This window comes from Phacochoerus africanus, chromosome 6 (genome assembly GCF_016906955.1).
Source record: "Phacochoerus africanus isolate WHEZ1 chromosome 6, ROS_Pafr_v1, whole genome shotgun sequence".
Classification (NCBI taxonomy): Eukaryota; Metazoa; Chordata; class Mammalia; order Artiodactyla; family Suidae; genus Phacochoerus; species Phacochoerus africanus.
The window spans coordinates 65,424,881-65,441,917 of NC_062549.1; the positions used below are offsets into that span (position 1 = coordinate 65,424,881).

Sequence of the window (17,037 nt, forward strand, 5' to 3'; positions counted from 1 at the left end):
CACCGTACCTTCCAAAGCCATGTAGCAGAATCTCGTGCAAAGAGGACCTTAGAATCTGCTGAATCTAAGAGACCCTCTCCCAGGAGGACTTCTCGGGCTCACCATCCCACTCTGAGAGTCACTGCTGCCACCAAAGATGCTGGTGGGAACATGGTGCCCTGGTGACCAGTCAGGAGGCTAAGGGAAGGCTGAGAAGTCCTAAGTTCACGGGGTGTTAGCCCGCGTTGCTCCTCCACCCTGACTCTGCCACAACCTCGAAAGCAAGAGGAACTGAGTAAGAAGGCAGCGGAACACATGCATTTATAATAACTGGTATATGGCTCTTAGGATTGATTCTGTGGTAACAAAACTCAGGAATCCTTAGGCCCACAGCCTGCAAGGACCCAGCCAAGTACCTGGCTGTTAAATTTGAGGAGAACGTGGATGAGGTACCAGTAGTGTCCCTGGAATGGTGGGCAGGAAAGTGAGCAGAAACTGGTGAGAAATCTCCAGCCTTACAGAATGAACAGGCAAAGGCGGGGAAAAACATATGCCCTGATATGTATTTATTTGGGGTTTATCTGGCAGTGAAAAAGATTCTAGGAAAATGGGGAGGAACCCAGACGGGATCATAGGCAGTAATTGTCTGGAGAGCCTGAGATATTTCCTGCCTTGGTTCAGACTGGCCAAGGAGTTGAGCTGAGACCACGACAGCAGGTGGGGCAAGGGATGGGGGATGGGGGGCAGCGAGAAAAGAAACGAAGTGAGCCCACACAGGTCCTCACATGCTGAGTTTTAAGGGCTGCCAGACAAGTCAGATCTCTGTTTATAGCTGGTCACCACTCTTCAGATCTAAGCAGGTGAATCAGGAATGCAGCAGAGGGATTAAGAAAACAGATACTCTCCGCTTCTCAGCTCCGCATTTAGAACTCAGTGAGGGAGAGCTCATGGGACAGATATGCTGTTAGTGAGTCACATGTGTAAACTACTTTATAGTTTTTAAAGTGCTTTACGTATCATCCCATTTACTCCTGTCACACTGTGCGATGCACGAAGGCAGATACTAAGGCCTTAAAGAGCTGAAGTGGCATGCTCCAGCTCACAGTCTACTGAGTGACTGAGCTTAGACTTGAACTCCATGAGCCTTTTTCCCCTTTTTTTGTTTGTTTTGCTTTTTTAGGGCCCCACCCGAAGCATAGGAGGTTCCCAAGCTACAGGTCGAACCAGAGCTGTAGCCACCAGCCTACGCCACAGCCGCAGCAACACCAGATCCGAGCTGCGACTGTGACCTACACCACAGCTCACGGCAACACCCGATACTTAACCCACTGGGCGAGGCCAGGGATCAAACCCACAACCTCATGGTTCCTAGTCAGATTCATTTCCGCTGCGCCATGAGGGGAACTCCCTTTTTTCCTTTTCCACTGATAAATATGCATGAGGAAGCTCTCTGTCTAGGAGCAGCAAGACTTGGAGGCCCTGCGTAATTCCTAATTCCTTTGTGGGTTCCCAGGTACAGATTAAGCTTTACAGGTTTTCAAAATACTGTGTAAAATTTTTTGTTGCAAAAAGAAGCAGGGGAGTTCCTGTTGTGGCTCAGTGGTTAACGAATCCGCCTAGGAAGCATGAGGTTGCAGGTTCGATTCCTGGTCTTGCTCAGGGGGTTAAGGATCTGGCGTTGCCATGAGCTGTGGTGTAGGTCGCAGACACGGCTTGGATCCCGAGTTGCTGTGGCTGTGGCGTAGGTCGGTGGCTACAGCTCTGATTAGACCCCTAGCCTGGGAACCCCCATATGCCAAGGGAGCAGCCCTAGAAAAGACCAAAAAAAAAAAAAAAAAAAAAGAAGCAGGAGTTCCTGTCATGGCTCATCAGAAACGAATCTGACGAGCATCCATGAGGACACAGGTTCAATCCGTGGCCTTGCTCAGTGGGTTAAGGATCCGGTGTTGCCATGAGCTATGGTGTAGGTCACAGATGCAGCTCTGATCCATTATTGCTGTGGCTGTAGTGTAGGCCAGCAGCTACAGCTCCAATTCAATCCCTAGCCTGGGAACTTCTATATGCTGTGTGTGCAGCCCAAAAAGCAAAAGTAAAATAAAATAAAAATAAACTTTAAAAAGAAGCAGAATTTGCTAAGTTCTTAGAAGCAGGTTGATTCTGAGTGCTAAATTGATTTACAGTTTTCTTTATTTGCATTTAATTACGATGATACCATGCAGTGTAAACAAGGATATAATTTATTCAGGTGAAATAATTGGCACATCGTTTTGTGCTGTTTTTTAGCAAATCGTTAGGATGTATCTGTTACGCTTTGAACTTTTTTTTTTTTTTTTTTTTTTTGCTATTCTGGAAATAGCTAGTTTACATATGTATTGATGACTGTGCATCTGTTTCTTCCATGACGAAATGTCTCCCTGGGCATGGTGGGCCTGAAAGCTGCCTTGTACGCTTTAGTCCAGGAGCGGGGATCACGCACCTCCATGCTGGATAAAAGGGCAGCCATTGAAGTTTTCCTGGCTGCTTGATGGGGTGCTGCTTCTCTCTGCCTTAGATCATTAAGCACCTTCAACAAGACAGGGTTCAATCTTTCTGATGACTTTAAATGTGAATGTGACAAGAGGGGGGACAATACTAAAGCCCAAGGCAGCCGTTATAGAGCATCACGTGGGAGCAGCCACTTCGGGCAAGACTCATTTTTATTCCTCTTCAAATGCACCTCTGATGATGCTACCGAATCCTGGACAACAGGCAGGCCCTCCCTTTCCCCAGCCTGAAGAATCTCCAGCCTGATTGTGCTGCAAGATATAGCAGTTTTGCAGTCTAGAAAGAACGCTTGTCAAGAACTGGCATGAAACCACTAAACCACTTTAGCAGTGGCCTGAGAGGGCCTCTGAGCCACAGGTTCTGCAGTGAAACGTTAGTATTCTCTGGCTCCTGCTGCCAGCGCTTTCGGCGGGATGTGCCCAACTCTTTTATAGCCGTTATCTTGTCCCACTGGAGACTTTTTAAATCATTACAATAAATATGTTTCTGTGTCACTCTGTCCTTGAAATAGTGCTGCCATTTAATTCACACTTGTGTTTGTTGCAGAGAAAGCAGCAGCTGCCAACATCGATGAAGTGCAGAAGTCAGACGTGTCATCTACAGGGCAGGGGGTCATCGACAAGGACGCGCTGGGGCCTATGATGCTTGAGGTGCCCACCCTCATCTTGGATCTGTTTTACCGTGATGATGTCTTCACGTTGTGACATTTCGTTTCCAAGCGAATATAATTCAAGAATAATCCACACTTAATTTTCACTCTTGAGATTGACGTACTGCTGACCTTCTGAGCTTACCAATATGGATCTGAATTTTGACTCCAGATTCCAGCTTTTATGCATTTCATATCAATAATGTAGAATTAAATTAACTAGATTAGAATATAAATTTGACAGGCTTTCGCTGACAGTTGAGCATTCATTTTGGAAAACCACACTCACAAGTCCCATTAAACTCTGATAATATACTGTGGTTTGAGATGTTCCCAGAATGCTTAGATTTTTATATACATGCCTACATATACAGACTAAGATTTGAAGACCACACAGAGGTTTATGCTTTTTATTTATGCCACTTCAAACTAGTTTGCTTCATGAAGGTGACAGTTGAAATAATAGGCAGAACTTTTAAGATAAGCATCCCTAGTGTGATGGTTTGATTGGTCTTAATAGCCTGTTCTTTATTAACTTGAGGAAGTTTCACGACCAGATTTTACTATCTAAAATTTGTCAGGCCCCGCTTTCTTATTTTATTAACCAGTACAGTATTAAGCATCAAATCCTTTCCTGTACCTCTTCCAAAATTAAAATTCAACATGTAGGCTATGGTAAGATGAGGGAAAAAATGTCAGTGAATTTATAACAAGAAGCAGAGGAGCCCTGAGACATAAATTATGTCAGTTCTCAGGCTAATTTGCTCTGCTGATGATATGATGAGATTGAAAATTACTGCCTGGCCAGAAGCTCTGTAGCATTGCCATTGTAGAGTTACTTAACTTGCAACAGCCGCACATATATAAGAAATTAGGATTTTTAAAGCAAAGAGAACCAATTATTGCCCCTTTTCCTCAGATGGTACAGAAAACGATTTTTATTTTTGGAAAATCTAATTCTGTGAAAATCTCCCATATCTTGGGGAGGGGGCAGGGGACACAGAAAAAAAAAATGTAAAGATTGTCTGTCCCAGTCTTTATATTTAGAAATGACAAAATTCATTGCTTGGGGCTGACCCTGCTGTGGCCAAATGACTTTAAATGACCCCATGTTGGCCCTGTTGGCTTCATTTGAATTACTGGCTTGAAAACATCCAACTACAATTTCAGGGAAAAAGCACAAACTCACTTAACCTGATTTTCCTGAGTGAAAAAGGCAGCGGAAGGCCAGAGAGTGCTGCTTTGCACTTGGTTCAGAGAAGCAGCTAAGAAACGGTTTAACTAGGTGGACTATTTAGAATTAGATGGAAGAACTGGATAAATTCCTGTGAAAAAAATGTTTGAACTACAAAAAAAATTAGTTTGAAAATGATGGTAATCTAAATTATCACAATTAGGAAATTCCCATCTGTCTGTATCTATTCCTTGTGGAGAGGGGGCAGAGCAGATTAAAGTAGGGTAGAAACTCTTGGGAAGATTTTTGAGGCTTCTAAAAAGAAATGCTTGGCCTAACCACAAGACTATGACTCAAGCCCTTTGAGAGCAAGTTCACTAATTGCAGAAATCAGATTGCTAGATGTCAATGGACCTTATCTCATAAAATCAACATTTTTACTGTTTGAAAATAGTCTTCTGAGAATTCAGTGCATTGAGCAAGCACCTGTGTAGCAGGGCTTTAGTGCTAAATGTGTGAGAGATAATGCTTTGAATCTTGAAACTTAAGGTTTGAATTTAAACCTTGGTCCCTGTTTACATGTAATAATTTAAACAGAAAACTCTGAGCTGTTCTGGGCATAGATGCACACTCATGCTTACATCATAGCATAGTGGTTGCTAGGCAACAAAACCAAGTGTCAGCTTTTTTTCATCAGAGCATGTCACGGTAAGCTTAAAAAAAAAAAAAAGCAATTTTGGAAGATTAAATAATTTCATCTTTCAGTTATATTATGCCACAGTCCATCTTTGTATTATGGTCCAAAGCAGTAGGAAGCTACATGCATTTTCAAAAATGGACCATAGGTAATATCATTATGAAAATCCTTGTTGAATGTATATTTAAAGCAGTGAGTTTAAACGGACACTTGGTACGTAACTAATCTACTGGCTTACCTTCTGGCCTTCCCCCCACCACCAGCAGACTACACCCGTTCGTGCATATACTCACACAGGGTGAGAGCACTTGCTGCCAACCTGTCCTGGAAGATTGTTTACATTTAGTCTTGCTTTGCTCTGTATATTGTTTATATATTGGGCCTGAATAACTAAAAAAACTTAAAACCAAGTGATGAGGCCACATATATATATATAGTACATATATATATATTAAGAGCTTTTTATTGGTGCCTTATGGCCAGTTCTAATTTGAAAGAGAGCATTTCATTTTGTGGTAAAAATAGAATTTAAAATGAAATATATTCAAAGAAAGCTCAAAAAATAGAAGCCTGTTAAATAATAACTTAAGGGGAAAAAATGGAGAGAAAAAGTAAACACTTTCTGCCCCATCCAAACACATTCTTCTATGGGTGTGTACATGTAACATTCATGTTAAAAATAGTAAATTTTAGGAGTTCCTGTTGTGGCGCAGTGGTTAATTAATCCGACTAGGAACCATGAGGTTGCGGATTCAATCCCTGGCCTCGCTCAGTGGGTTAAGGATCCGGCGTTGCCGTGAGCTGTGGTGTAGGTCGCAGATGCGGCTCAGATCCCACATTGCTATCTATGGCCGTGGTATAGGCCAGAGGCTACAGCTCTGATTCGACCCTTAGCCTAGAAACCTCCATATGCCTTGGGAGTGGCCCTAGAAAAGGCAAAAAGACAAAAACAAACAAAAAAATAATTAGTAAATTTTTAAAAAGGTAGTAAATAGGAATTCCCGTCGTGGCGCAGTGGTTAACGAATCCGACTAGGAAGCATGAGGTTGCGGGTTCGGTCCCTGCCCTTGCTCAGTGGGTTAACGATCCGGCGTTGCCATGAGCTGTGGTGTAGGTTACAGATGCGGCTCGGATCCTGCATTGCTGTGGCTCTGGCGTAGGCCAGTGGCTACAGCTCCGATTCGACCCCTAGCCTGGGAACCTCCATATGCCGCAGGAGCGGCCCAAAGAAATAGCAAAAAAAAGACAAAAAAAAAGGTAGTAAATACAAATCGTGAAGAAACTGGCATAAGCTGGGCTCATGAATGACTCTGGTTCAAGATGTGCCTGATCAATGTCAAGTCTTTTCTAGTCCTGATTGCTCACCTGATGCATAAGACAGCTCTGACAAGTAAGGATCAAAAAAGGAAAAGGAGAAGGGACTAAGAGAAACTCCCTGAGCTCCCAGCCTTTGCATCCTGTCAGGAAGACAGGCTGGGAAAATCCCAGAGAACCCTGTGCTGCCTGGGAATTGATGCCTGGTTTTGGTGCCAGGTCCACCTGGATTGCTTTGCAGCTCTGCCACTGGCTGGTTGCAAGAGCTTGGGCAAATCGCTTAACCTCTTTGAGTCTCCACTTTCTTCCTTCTCTGTAAATTGGGAAAGGTAAACATTCCTTCAAGATTGTAAATATCAGAATGGCACAGTGTGTTTCAGGCTCAGTAAACCTGTCAGTATCTCCTGCTGTTCTCTTTATTTCCTGAAATGATCCTAGATTCTTTTTTTTTTTTTTTTTTTGATTTTTAGGGTTGCACCCACGGCATATGGAGCTTCGCACGCTAGGGGTCGAATAGGAGCTGCAGTTGGGGTCTACACCACAGCCACAGCAACACGGGATCCAAGCCACATCTGCCACCTTCACCATAGCTCACGGCAACGCCAGATCCCTAACCCACTGGGCCAGGCTAGGGATCGAACCCACAACCTAATGGTTCCTAGTTGGATTCGTTTCCACTAAGCCACAGTGGGAACTCTGATCCTAGATTCTTCATCTCCTTCCCTAATTGATTTTGGAATGACAGCAAAGTGGGGCTGTGCACCCATCCTGGGGGAAAATGCTACTGCTATCCAGGTGCTTTAGGAACCTGCATCTTCCCAACCTGGAGAACAGGCCATGCAGCCGGGCAAACTGAGTGAGCTTCCCCAAAGCTCAAGTCCCTGTGTGGTCTCAGGACAGTGCTGGCTGTACCTCAGCCCCAGATTCCCAGGAGGATCCGTTTGTCACATCAGAGACACACTTTTCCCAGACCCTTTCCTTGCTTCTACCAAATGATAAAGCCTTGATGTTTCTTAAAGGGTCTGAGATCATCTTAAGTTCTTTTTGTTTAAGCCTTAGCAGCTTTAAAGGTAGTAAGACTTTCTGATTTTTTTTTTTCTTGACATTTATCCTTAAACTGAAGGAAAATTATCAATGACCTCTTCCTCCCATTGTATTACATGAGGATCTGTACCAAAAACATAATTCTGGATGGGATCAGTAATGTGCAAGTTGTTCTCAGCCCTACGCAGTACATCAGTCTCATTTGAAAAATACAGATAAATGCCTGTACACTTCTACTTGGCAGTAATTATCTCCTGAGACATTAACAGAGTGAGTGTTTGTCATTTAATTTGTGACAAGAAACCCTGATGTAGGCTCCCTCCCACTTACTAAGAGGGAATGATGTCACCAGGAGAAAATGTGCCCGTTGTTTCTGAATGCTAGGAGAGGCGAGAGATCTCTTCTCTCCACACGTGAATTACATGTTTCCCTTAAAGGGATCATTCTCTTCTAAACAGTCGCATGTGACTTTATGCTGCATCCTTTCTAACACGATTTTGTGCCTTTTCCCTCAGGCCCTTGATGGGTTCTTCTTTGTAGTGAACCTGGAAGGCAACGTTGTGTTTGTTTCAGAGAATGTGACACAGTACCTAAGGTATAACCAGGAAGAGCTGATGAACAAAAGCGTATATAGCATCCTGCATGTTGGGGACCACACCGAATTTGTCAAAAACCTGCTGCCAAAGTCTATAGGTGAGTAAATGTGCTGGGTCTCTCCTCGACCTCTTCTCTCCTGCCCCCCCCCCCCCCCGCCCCCGCCCCGGCACATTGTTTTAGCTGGAGGGCCTAAAACAGACCCGTATTAGGTCAGCTGGAGTTAAGGGTAACTGGGTAGTTTTTAAGAAATACTTGTTGTGTTAAATGTTTAAACTTAGAACTTAGGGAGTAAAGGACACTTCTAGATAGTGACCTTGAGTAAATGATCATTTTGACCCTACATTTAAAGTTCATGAAAATAGGAGTTCTCTGGCAGCCTAGTGGTTAAGGATTCGGCATTGTCACGGCTGTAGTGCGGGTTCCATCCCTGGCCTGGGAACTTCCGCATGGCACAGGTATGGCCAAAATAAAGCACATGAAAATAACTCAAATGGAATGTAGTCATATGGTAGTATTTTCATGGAGTGTGTTTGGTTGTTTTTAAGAAAGTGCTCATGGAATTCCTGCCATGGCACAGTGGGTTAAGAACCTGACTGCAGGAGTCCCCATTGTGGCTCAGTGGTAATGAACTCTGCTGGTACCCATGAGGACACAGGTTCAATCCCTGGCCTCACTCAGTGTGTTAAAGGATCCAGCCTTGCCATGAGCTGTGGTGTGGGTTGTACATGCAGCTCAGATGCTGTGTTGCTCTGGCTGTGGCTGGCAGCTACAGCTCTGATTCGACCGTTGGCTGCTAACTTCCATATACCACTGGTGCAACCCTTAAAAAAAGAGAAAAAAAAAGAATCTGACTGCAGCAGCTTGGTCTCTGCGGAGGTGCGGGTTCATTCCCCAGCCCAGCACAGTGGGTTAAAGGACCTGTTGTAGCTGTGGTGTAGGTTGCAGCTGTGGCTCAGATTCAGTCCCTGGCCCCAGAGCTTCCATATGCCACGGGTGCAACCATAAAATTAAAAAAAAAAAATGAATGTGCCCAGTCTCCTCCCACCCTGTCCTGTCCGGAGCCAGCCCGGCCTATTTTATCCTCTCCCCATGACCACTTAAGGAGTAAAAGGTCACAAGAAGCTTGAGATGCAACTTATTTTCAGTCCTGCTGTGAAAGGAGTATTACGTGAGTGTATACGATGTTCTAAAAATAAACTGCCAAGGAACAAGTGGCATGCAGAGGTTTGAACACTCTCAGCCTGGGAGCCCTAAGTGGGCTCTTTGGCTTTAGACCTTTCTTCAGTGGCTCTGCAGGTGGCATTTCAGAGGTTCTGCTGGCTTCCTACCCTCCCTGCCTTCCTCATCCAGACTTGGGGGTGCTGCCCCAAAGTGTGCATGATTACGAGAACCGGGTTTCAAAGTAGGTGATTCACAGCGTGGGCCGGCCTCGGTGGCTGCTCTGGAGTAGTGCTGTTCCCACTTTCTAAGTGGCTCTTTTTTTACCCTCTCACTTAAGCTGGTGATGCTAAGAACATCTTCAGGGGTAAAAGGAAGTGCATATTTTAGTACAGAATAAGGTCGAGTCCTGAGTTAGTCAAGTATTTTTGTTCCTTTTCTAGAACTGTTTGTTTTTTTTTTAGGCTGGTCTTTCTGTTACCAGAATAAATAGGAAAAGGTCCTTTCATGTTCTCTCATGGCTAGCTTTTCTCTGATGGGATAACCCTTGGTTCAGATAATACAAAGTATATGCATACTTGTGTGAGATTCTTTTATTACATATTCTAGTAAATGAACAAAATGAGATTTCTTATTTCAAATAACTAGTATTTTCAAATCTCTTCAGAAATTTTGTGACATCCTCAAAGGACCTATACTTTTTTTTTTTTTTTTTTTTTTAGGGCCGCACCCGCAGCACATGGAGGTTCCCATGCTAGGGGTCTACTTGGAGCTACAGCTGCTGGCCTGCACCACAGCTCACAGCAACGCCAGATCCTTAACCCACTGAGTGAGGCCAGGGATCGAACCCGCAACATCATGGCTCCTAGTTGGATTCGTTTCCGCTGCACCACAAGGGAACTCCAAAGGACCTATACTTATTAATTGACTCATCTAAAGAGCTCTTTGCCTTACTTTATATTGTACTTTTTTATACTTTCAAGTTACTTATTAACCTGAGTTAGAAATAACTCTTTTTTTCTTTGATTACTCTGCACAGTCTCCATTATGTAAATACGCTTTCAAGAATGCTAATGGTCAAATACACCTCTCAGATGTCTGTATAAAGCTAGCTATGTATCTTGTTCCTTCTTTAAAACAATGTCACAAGACATAGCTAGGTTTATACAGACATCTGAGAAGTATATTTCACCCTCTTTTTCTCTCTAGAGTTTCTTTCCTTCTTTTTTTTTTTTTAATTTTTAGGGTTGCACCTAAAGCATATGGAAGTTCCCAGGCTAGGTGTCAAATCAGAGCTATAGCTGCTGACGTACACCACAGCTACAGCAAGACTAGATCCAGCCGCGTCTGCAACCTCCACCACAGCTCACAGCAATGCTGGATCCTTAACCCACTGAGCAAGGCCAGGGATCAAACCTAAGTCTTAGTGAATACTAGTCAGGTTTGTTAACCACTGAGCCATGATGGGAATGCCCCCAAATGTCCTTTTTAAGTGTTTTCTTTTTCTTTTCTTTTTTTCAGCCACATCTAAGAGTATATTTGCTTAAGTATAACTGGCTACTTTTTGATCCTCTCTTTCATTGTCCTACTGGTCCTAATATTTTCTAGATAAAACCCCAGGAACAGGACTTCCCTTTGTTAATGAACCCGACTAGTATCCATGAGGATGCAGGTTCGATCCTTGGCCTCACTCAGTGGGTTAAAGATCTAGCGTTGTGGTGAGCTTCGGCGTAGGTTGCAGACACGGCTCAGATCCTGCGTTGCTGTGGCTGTGGTGTAGGCCAGCAGCTACAGCTCCGATTCAACCCCTAGCCTGGGAAGATATGGAGATATGCCTTTGGTGCGGCCCTAAAAGACCAAAAAAAAAAAATAAATAACCCCAAAAACAAACCAAAAAAAAAACCTACAATAGAGTAATTCTGCAACAACCAAGTTACAGAATATACACTAAAATTTTGGTAAAGTTTTAGGAAAGAAAGATTAGTCAGAAGACACAGGTGGGATGTCTAGAGTAGTTGGTTAAGTATCTAGAGGATCTGAGCCTTGAAACAGGAGAAAGAGGCAGCCTGACCTTTTAGGAAGGGTGGCACGTGCAAAGCTACCCATGGGGCACTGGGTAAGGGAGGCGATGGAGGGAGTGTGTACTGGGCAGTGTAGAAGATCTGGTTAGATGGGTAAGATGGGCTGGTGAGCCGTCAGCACCTGAGCTTTAAGGGAAAGAGTCACGGTGAAAAGGCAGACGTGTAAAGAACAGCTGAATTCCCAGGAATTTTCCCAAGTTGTTAAAACATTTAACTCAAGACTTTTTCCCCTTTGGATTATGAAATTACTTTGACAAGTATGAATAGTATATATAGGAGTTCCTGTTGTGGCTCAGTGGAAACGAATCTAACTAGCACCCATGAGGATGCATGTTTGATCCCGGGCCTCGCTCAGTGGGTTAAGGATCCGGCGTTGCCATGAGCTGTGGTGTAGGTTGCATATGTGGCTGGGATCCTGCATTACTGTGGCCGTGGTATAGGCTGGTAGCTGCAGCTCCAATTCGACCCCTAGCCTGGGAACTTCCATATGCCGCGGGTGCGGCCCTAAAAAATACAAAAAAAAAAAAGAAGAAGAAGAAGAAGAAAGAAAGAAAGAAACAGTATATATAAAAGTAAAATGACTATATGTCTCCTACCTCGTTTGACCATTGGCCAAAGCCAGTCTAATGCTAGTTTCTTGACATGATGGGCTTCCTTTTTGCCTTGCTCAGTGAACGGGGGATCTTGGTCTGGCGAACCTCCCAGGCGGAGCAGCCACACTTTCAATTGTCGAATGTTGGTGAAACCTCTGCCTGATCCAGAAGAGGAAGGTCACGATAACCAGGAAGCGCATCAGAAGTATGAAACCATGCAGTGCTTTGCTGTCTCTCAACCAAAGTCCATCAAAGAGGAAGGAGAAGGTAGGGCCAGATCTCTAGGATGTGTTATATCGGGCCTTCCCTGTGCTACTTCTTTCATGCTTCGTAATCTGAAAGTAGAGGCCACACGAAGAAACACATAGAGGCAGTTTCTTTGTTTTTTGACCTGTTTAACATTTTTTTTTATAATTTCGACTAAGTCTTTAAAACAGTGCCATCCGATAGAATTTTCTGCCGCGATGGCAGTGTTATGCATCTTCAGTGTCCAGCACAGCAGTCATTAGCTATGTGTGTTTGTTGAGCATTTGAGATGTCAGTAATGCAACTGAGGGGCCAAGTTTCCTCTTTTCCTAAGTGTTCATGAAAAGCCACATGTGGTTAGTGGCTACCCTGCTGCAGCAGCCCCACTGGTAGTTAAATCTCTTGGGGATGCTGGGCTCCTGTGAGTGTCTACCGCAAGCTCCGAGCCACGCCCTGGAGCAACATCTTTCATATACTTCCAAGGATTATGGATTTCATACAGTTTATTAGGGATGCTGGGTTAGGATATGGTGTAATAGAACGATACTTAAGAGAGGATAGAGATGGGAGAAGGGTACCACGCTGTAAGCTCTAGGCTCTTCCCTTTAAGGAGACGCCGATGTCGTCCACCCCCTCTGCCCTCTGAGCAAGCCACCCCTCACCTCTGAGTGTCTCTATGATGTGGGACGATGCTGAAGAGTGCGCCCTACATGCATAGCCAAGGGCAGGAGCTGAGGACCATTGGTCATGGAAACATGGATTTTGTAAGCAGACAGGCCGGCTCCTAATTCAGCTGCTTACCAGTTCTGACTTTGCGCCAGCTTCTCAACCTCTCTGAATGTCTCATAACTAGTGAAGTCAAAAATTCCAGGATCACGGCGTAATAAGGATTAAATGAACATGCATGCCTGAACCGTGCTTGGCATTCAATGCTGGATATTTAATTCTTTTTTTAAAAAGTTGCATGTAAGTAATTTTTAATTTAAATTTTATTGGAAAGGAAGTAATACAACTGTCACAGATGATACATAGTTTTTCAAAATTAAATTTTTATGTAGTTACAGAATGTCAAGCAATTTTATTCTCTTGTATACAACAGAGTACCTGCTGCTAATTCATCCATCTGTGATAGTATTCTAAAGTGGTATTCTACAGCTGAGCTAGCTTAGAATTTTCTTCCATGTATTTAAACATTTTTGTACATTTAAAATCTGATTCCAGATATTTACTCAGTATAGCATAAGAGTGGGTCTTCTCAGCCACGCTATGATCTGGCCCAAGTCCCGGCTTCACCTGAGTTTTGTGTGGCATTGGGCAAGTCACTGAAACCTTGTGCTTTGGTTTCTCCTCTGTTAAATGAAGATAATGCTAGTACCTGACTCATGGAGTTCTTAAGAGGATTAAATGAATTAGTAGCCTATAAAGGAGCTAGCAGGATAACTATCTCATAGTAAGTGCTCAGAAACTTAGCTTTTCTTATGTTGAGAACGGGGATTACATTTATTTTTGTGGTACTCACTATGCCTGGATGAAGTTAAAGAAATTTTTTCCCCAGTTCAAATGTGAACAGTCATAAATCAATGACATAAGATACAAAGAGACTTTTTAACATCAGCCTTTTATCCAGCATTTTTTAAATTGAAAGGGCTTACAATGTGCTCTGCATGTTATAAGATAAACAAAACACATCCCTCTTCTCCAGACTTGAGCACAGACACATAAAACAGTTGGAGCAGGGTAAGGAGTAAATGCTTAGCATCAGCATTTGAGCACCTATTCTTGGCCAAGACTCTTAACTTGGCACACACTGCATTTTCTAGGATTTGTTCTTCGAGTCTGGGTCTAGACTCCATTTGTATTCTTTGTTTTAAATTGTGTATTGCCGTCGTAGGGTATTGACATAGTTTTTTGGGTTGGTAGAAGCTATATCTGGTTTTTCCTGTATCTTGGTGAACTTAAAACTCCAGAAGCAAACACTTAACAGGGTATCAGCTTTTCGTTTTCATCATTTGTGTATCTAATTATGAATTTGGCCGGTTGTTGCTGTCAGCCAGTTACTAAGAAAGGATTCCGTTCTTTTCCACTGCCTCCTCCCCTCGCTGCTTCCCCCTTCAGTTGAAGAGCAGGGGTACCTAGCGTTTGGTCACTTTCTCCTTTATTGATCTACAAGTTATGCTGTCATAAATGCTTTTGAGTTTGTTCGAATCACTTAAAAAAAAAAAAAAAAAGCCTAATGTAACCGTCAGTGTGTATGATTGAAGATTTGCAGTCCTGCTTGATTTGTGTGGCTAGAAGAGTCCCCATGAAGGAGAGACCAGTTCTGCCCTCCTCAGAAAGCTTCACGACTCGCCAAGATCTCCAAGGTAAATTTTCCCTCCAACGAAATCATTCTAGAATACTTAACATGTTTGTGAATGCAAGAGATGACTCTAGAAAACCGTGAAGAAGTGGTAGTGGTGAGAGCTGCTGGGCAGAGGGGGCACTGCCGACCCTCTGGGTCCATGCACTTGTGCTTCCTGTTCCAAATAAATAAAGGTTTATCTTTTTAGCTTTCATTATTTCTGTAAATAACCGATGAGCACGTAGGTATGATGCTTGCTGTTACTCGCTAGGCAAGATCACGTCGCTGGATACGAGCACCATGCGGGCAGCCATGAAGCCTGGCTGGGAGGACCTGGTGAGGAGATGCATCCAGAAGTTCCACGCACAGCACGAGGGGGAGTCTGTGTCTTACGCTAAGAGGCATCATCATGAAGGTAACCGTCTCTGATGGTGTTTTTCCTGGAGTTGATTTCACTAAATTATGGCTTGTAATTTAATTTAATTTCGGAGCTTTCTCGGAAACAGTGACTCCTGAATCCCCCGCCGGGGACCGGAGCCTGCTGAGCCCTTGGGTTCATCCGCACTTGCATTGCCCCACCCGGAATTGTTGCTGCCTGAAGGGAAATGTCCTAGGAGAACCTGTAAGGCTAAGAGCATGAGGAGAGAAGTGGAATTGGAGATGATAACTCACAAAAGGAAAGGGAAGGAGATCATGTTCTTTGATCCCAAGGCTTCTTCTAGTTGTGTCAGACGGCATAGGAAGGTCCCTCCTGGGAGCCAAAGAAAGACCGTCTGAGTCATGAGGACACTATGGAAATAAGTGAATTCCTGAGAGAGGTAACAGTGTGATCCCACCCTCCTTCTGGAGTCCAGATGATGCCACTGAAGATGCTCAGATGTTTCTAGAAGCAGCAGAAGTGATGTGTATGAGATCGCACTTAGTTAGTAGGACACCTAGTGCTAAACCCAAGCCCTCAAGAGTCCTGTTTCAGTCGTTATACCAGCCCTGGTCTTTGCCTGTGTTGTACCCCCCACAAGTCCACCTGCAAAGGGGACCTTTGACTCTCGAGCTGTCCACAGGGGAGCTGACACAGGTGAAATGACAGCCTCACACCAGAGCTGGGGGAGGGAGACATGCTCCTGGCCTCTGACTCTCCTCTCATGGGTGCTGGTGGGGTACTTGGTTACCAGGCATGGATTCCACAGGGGCAGCCACAGCGGGCCATGCTGCCAGTGAGGGACAGGGCTGTGTGCTTTGCAACTCGGTTTGGCAGATTGTCTGCATTTTTGCAGAAAAAAATTGTAACTCATTACTGAAAATAGGGTTTTAGTTGGTCATCTTCCTTTTACTGTGCATCCATGACCTTGGCATTTTACCAGCAGGTTTGTGTGTTTAAACGTTATGCTTTTAAGATCACTTACGAAAAAAGTATAAATCATAGTAAATGACCTCTCTTTCCATTCCCTTATTTTTTCTTCATCTTACTTATCCTTACATCTTCTTTATCCTTATTTCTTAGAAATGAGCACATGATCCAATAATTTGTGTCTTCCAGCATTTTTTCTTTAAGTAGAAAAGAATAAGAGGAAATAAAAATGCTACATTTGACAGAAATCAATAATTAACCTGCCATTTCACTGGATCTAGTTTAAAATTAAAAAGAAGTAACAAAGAATAAGAAATCCCCATCAGGAAGCATGTCCAATGTCCTTGGGCCCTGAGTAGCAATGCCTCACATTTAATTCTCTGGCTTCCTGATTCCTTACAAAGGGTTTACACAGATGTACCAGGCACTGTGCTAGGTTTAAACAGGTTGGACCCAGGGAAGGGATTTTATACTCCACAGTGTATAAAATACATTTCATCCAAGTGTATGAGATAAGTCAAATTGAAGGTAATCATTTGCATTAAATAAAATTCCACTGGAAGGCTTTGTTACATAGAGGAGCTTCCTAAATGCGTCTGGGTGCATGTTTGCGTGGACCTACTTCATAGAGATGTTTGATGTAGACCAAATGGAAATGGAAAATCTTAAAGGATCATAGCCAAGGTCAGATAAAATTCTGAAATTATGAGCCATTGGAAATGAGTCCTATTATAAAACATGGTGTTTATGCTACCAAAAGTGGCATACTTAGTGTGTAAAGCAATATACACATATGTGTACAGTTGGTGGCAGAAAATAATGCCTAAATACTGCATGTCCCTGAATACCTGAAACTGCAGAGGGTGTTTCATCAGGGAAATTGCTCCAAGTGAAATTTTGCCGAGAAATCAGAATCTGTGTTGTGGGTGAGCATCTCTCTTTCTCTCTCCCCCACCCCCTCCCCCTTGTGGCAATTTTGTAGAATGATGAATGTGCTTGGTCGCTTTGGGACTAACTATTCAAGCCACAAAATTTGTGCTGAGGATTATGTGGTAAAAAAAAAAAAATGGCAGTCTTCTTAAAAAGCCTTAGGAGGTAAACTAAACTATATGGCTACTTTTTTTTCTAATTGAAATGTTCTTTTTTAATCTGCAATATTTCACGGTTTTAAAATATAGTTGTTTTAAAAGATAAATCTGAACTTTTGTTTGAAGGGAAATTATTTTAACCTAGTTGATTTGTGTTATATTTTCTGCTATAGCTTGGAAATGG

General features: G+C 43.3%; 1 protein-coding gene across 5 annotated transcripts in view; it reads left to right on the forward strand.

The window, feature by feature from the left end:
- Positions 1–17,037, forward strand: part of NCOA2 (nuclear receptor coactivator 2) — a 295,381-nt gene that overhangs the window by 228,117 nt on the left and 50,227 nt on the right. For all 5 annotated transcript variants that reach the window (XM_047783775.1, XM_047783780.1, XM_047783777.1 and 2 more), the window contains 5 exons: positions 3,070–3,173; positions 7,917–8,094; positions 11,909–12,097; positions 14,338–14,439; positions 14,689–14,832. In XM_047783775.1, coding sequence (XP_047639731.1) covers positions 3,070–3,173; positions 7,917–8,094; positions 11,909–12,097; positions 14,338–14,439; positions 14,689–14,832 — 717 coding nt within the window. The remainder of the gene's footprint in view (positions 1–3,069; positions 3,174–7,916; positions 8,095–11,908; positions 12,098–14,337; positions 14,440–14,688; positions 14,833–17,037) is intronic.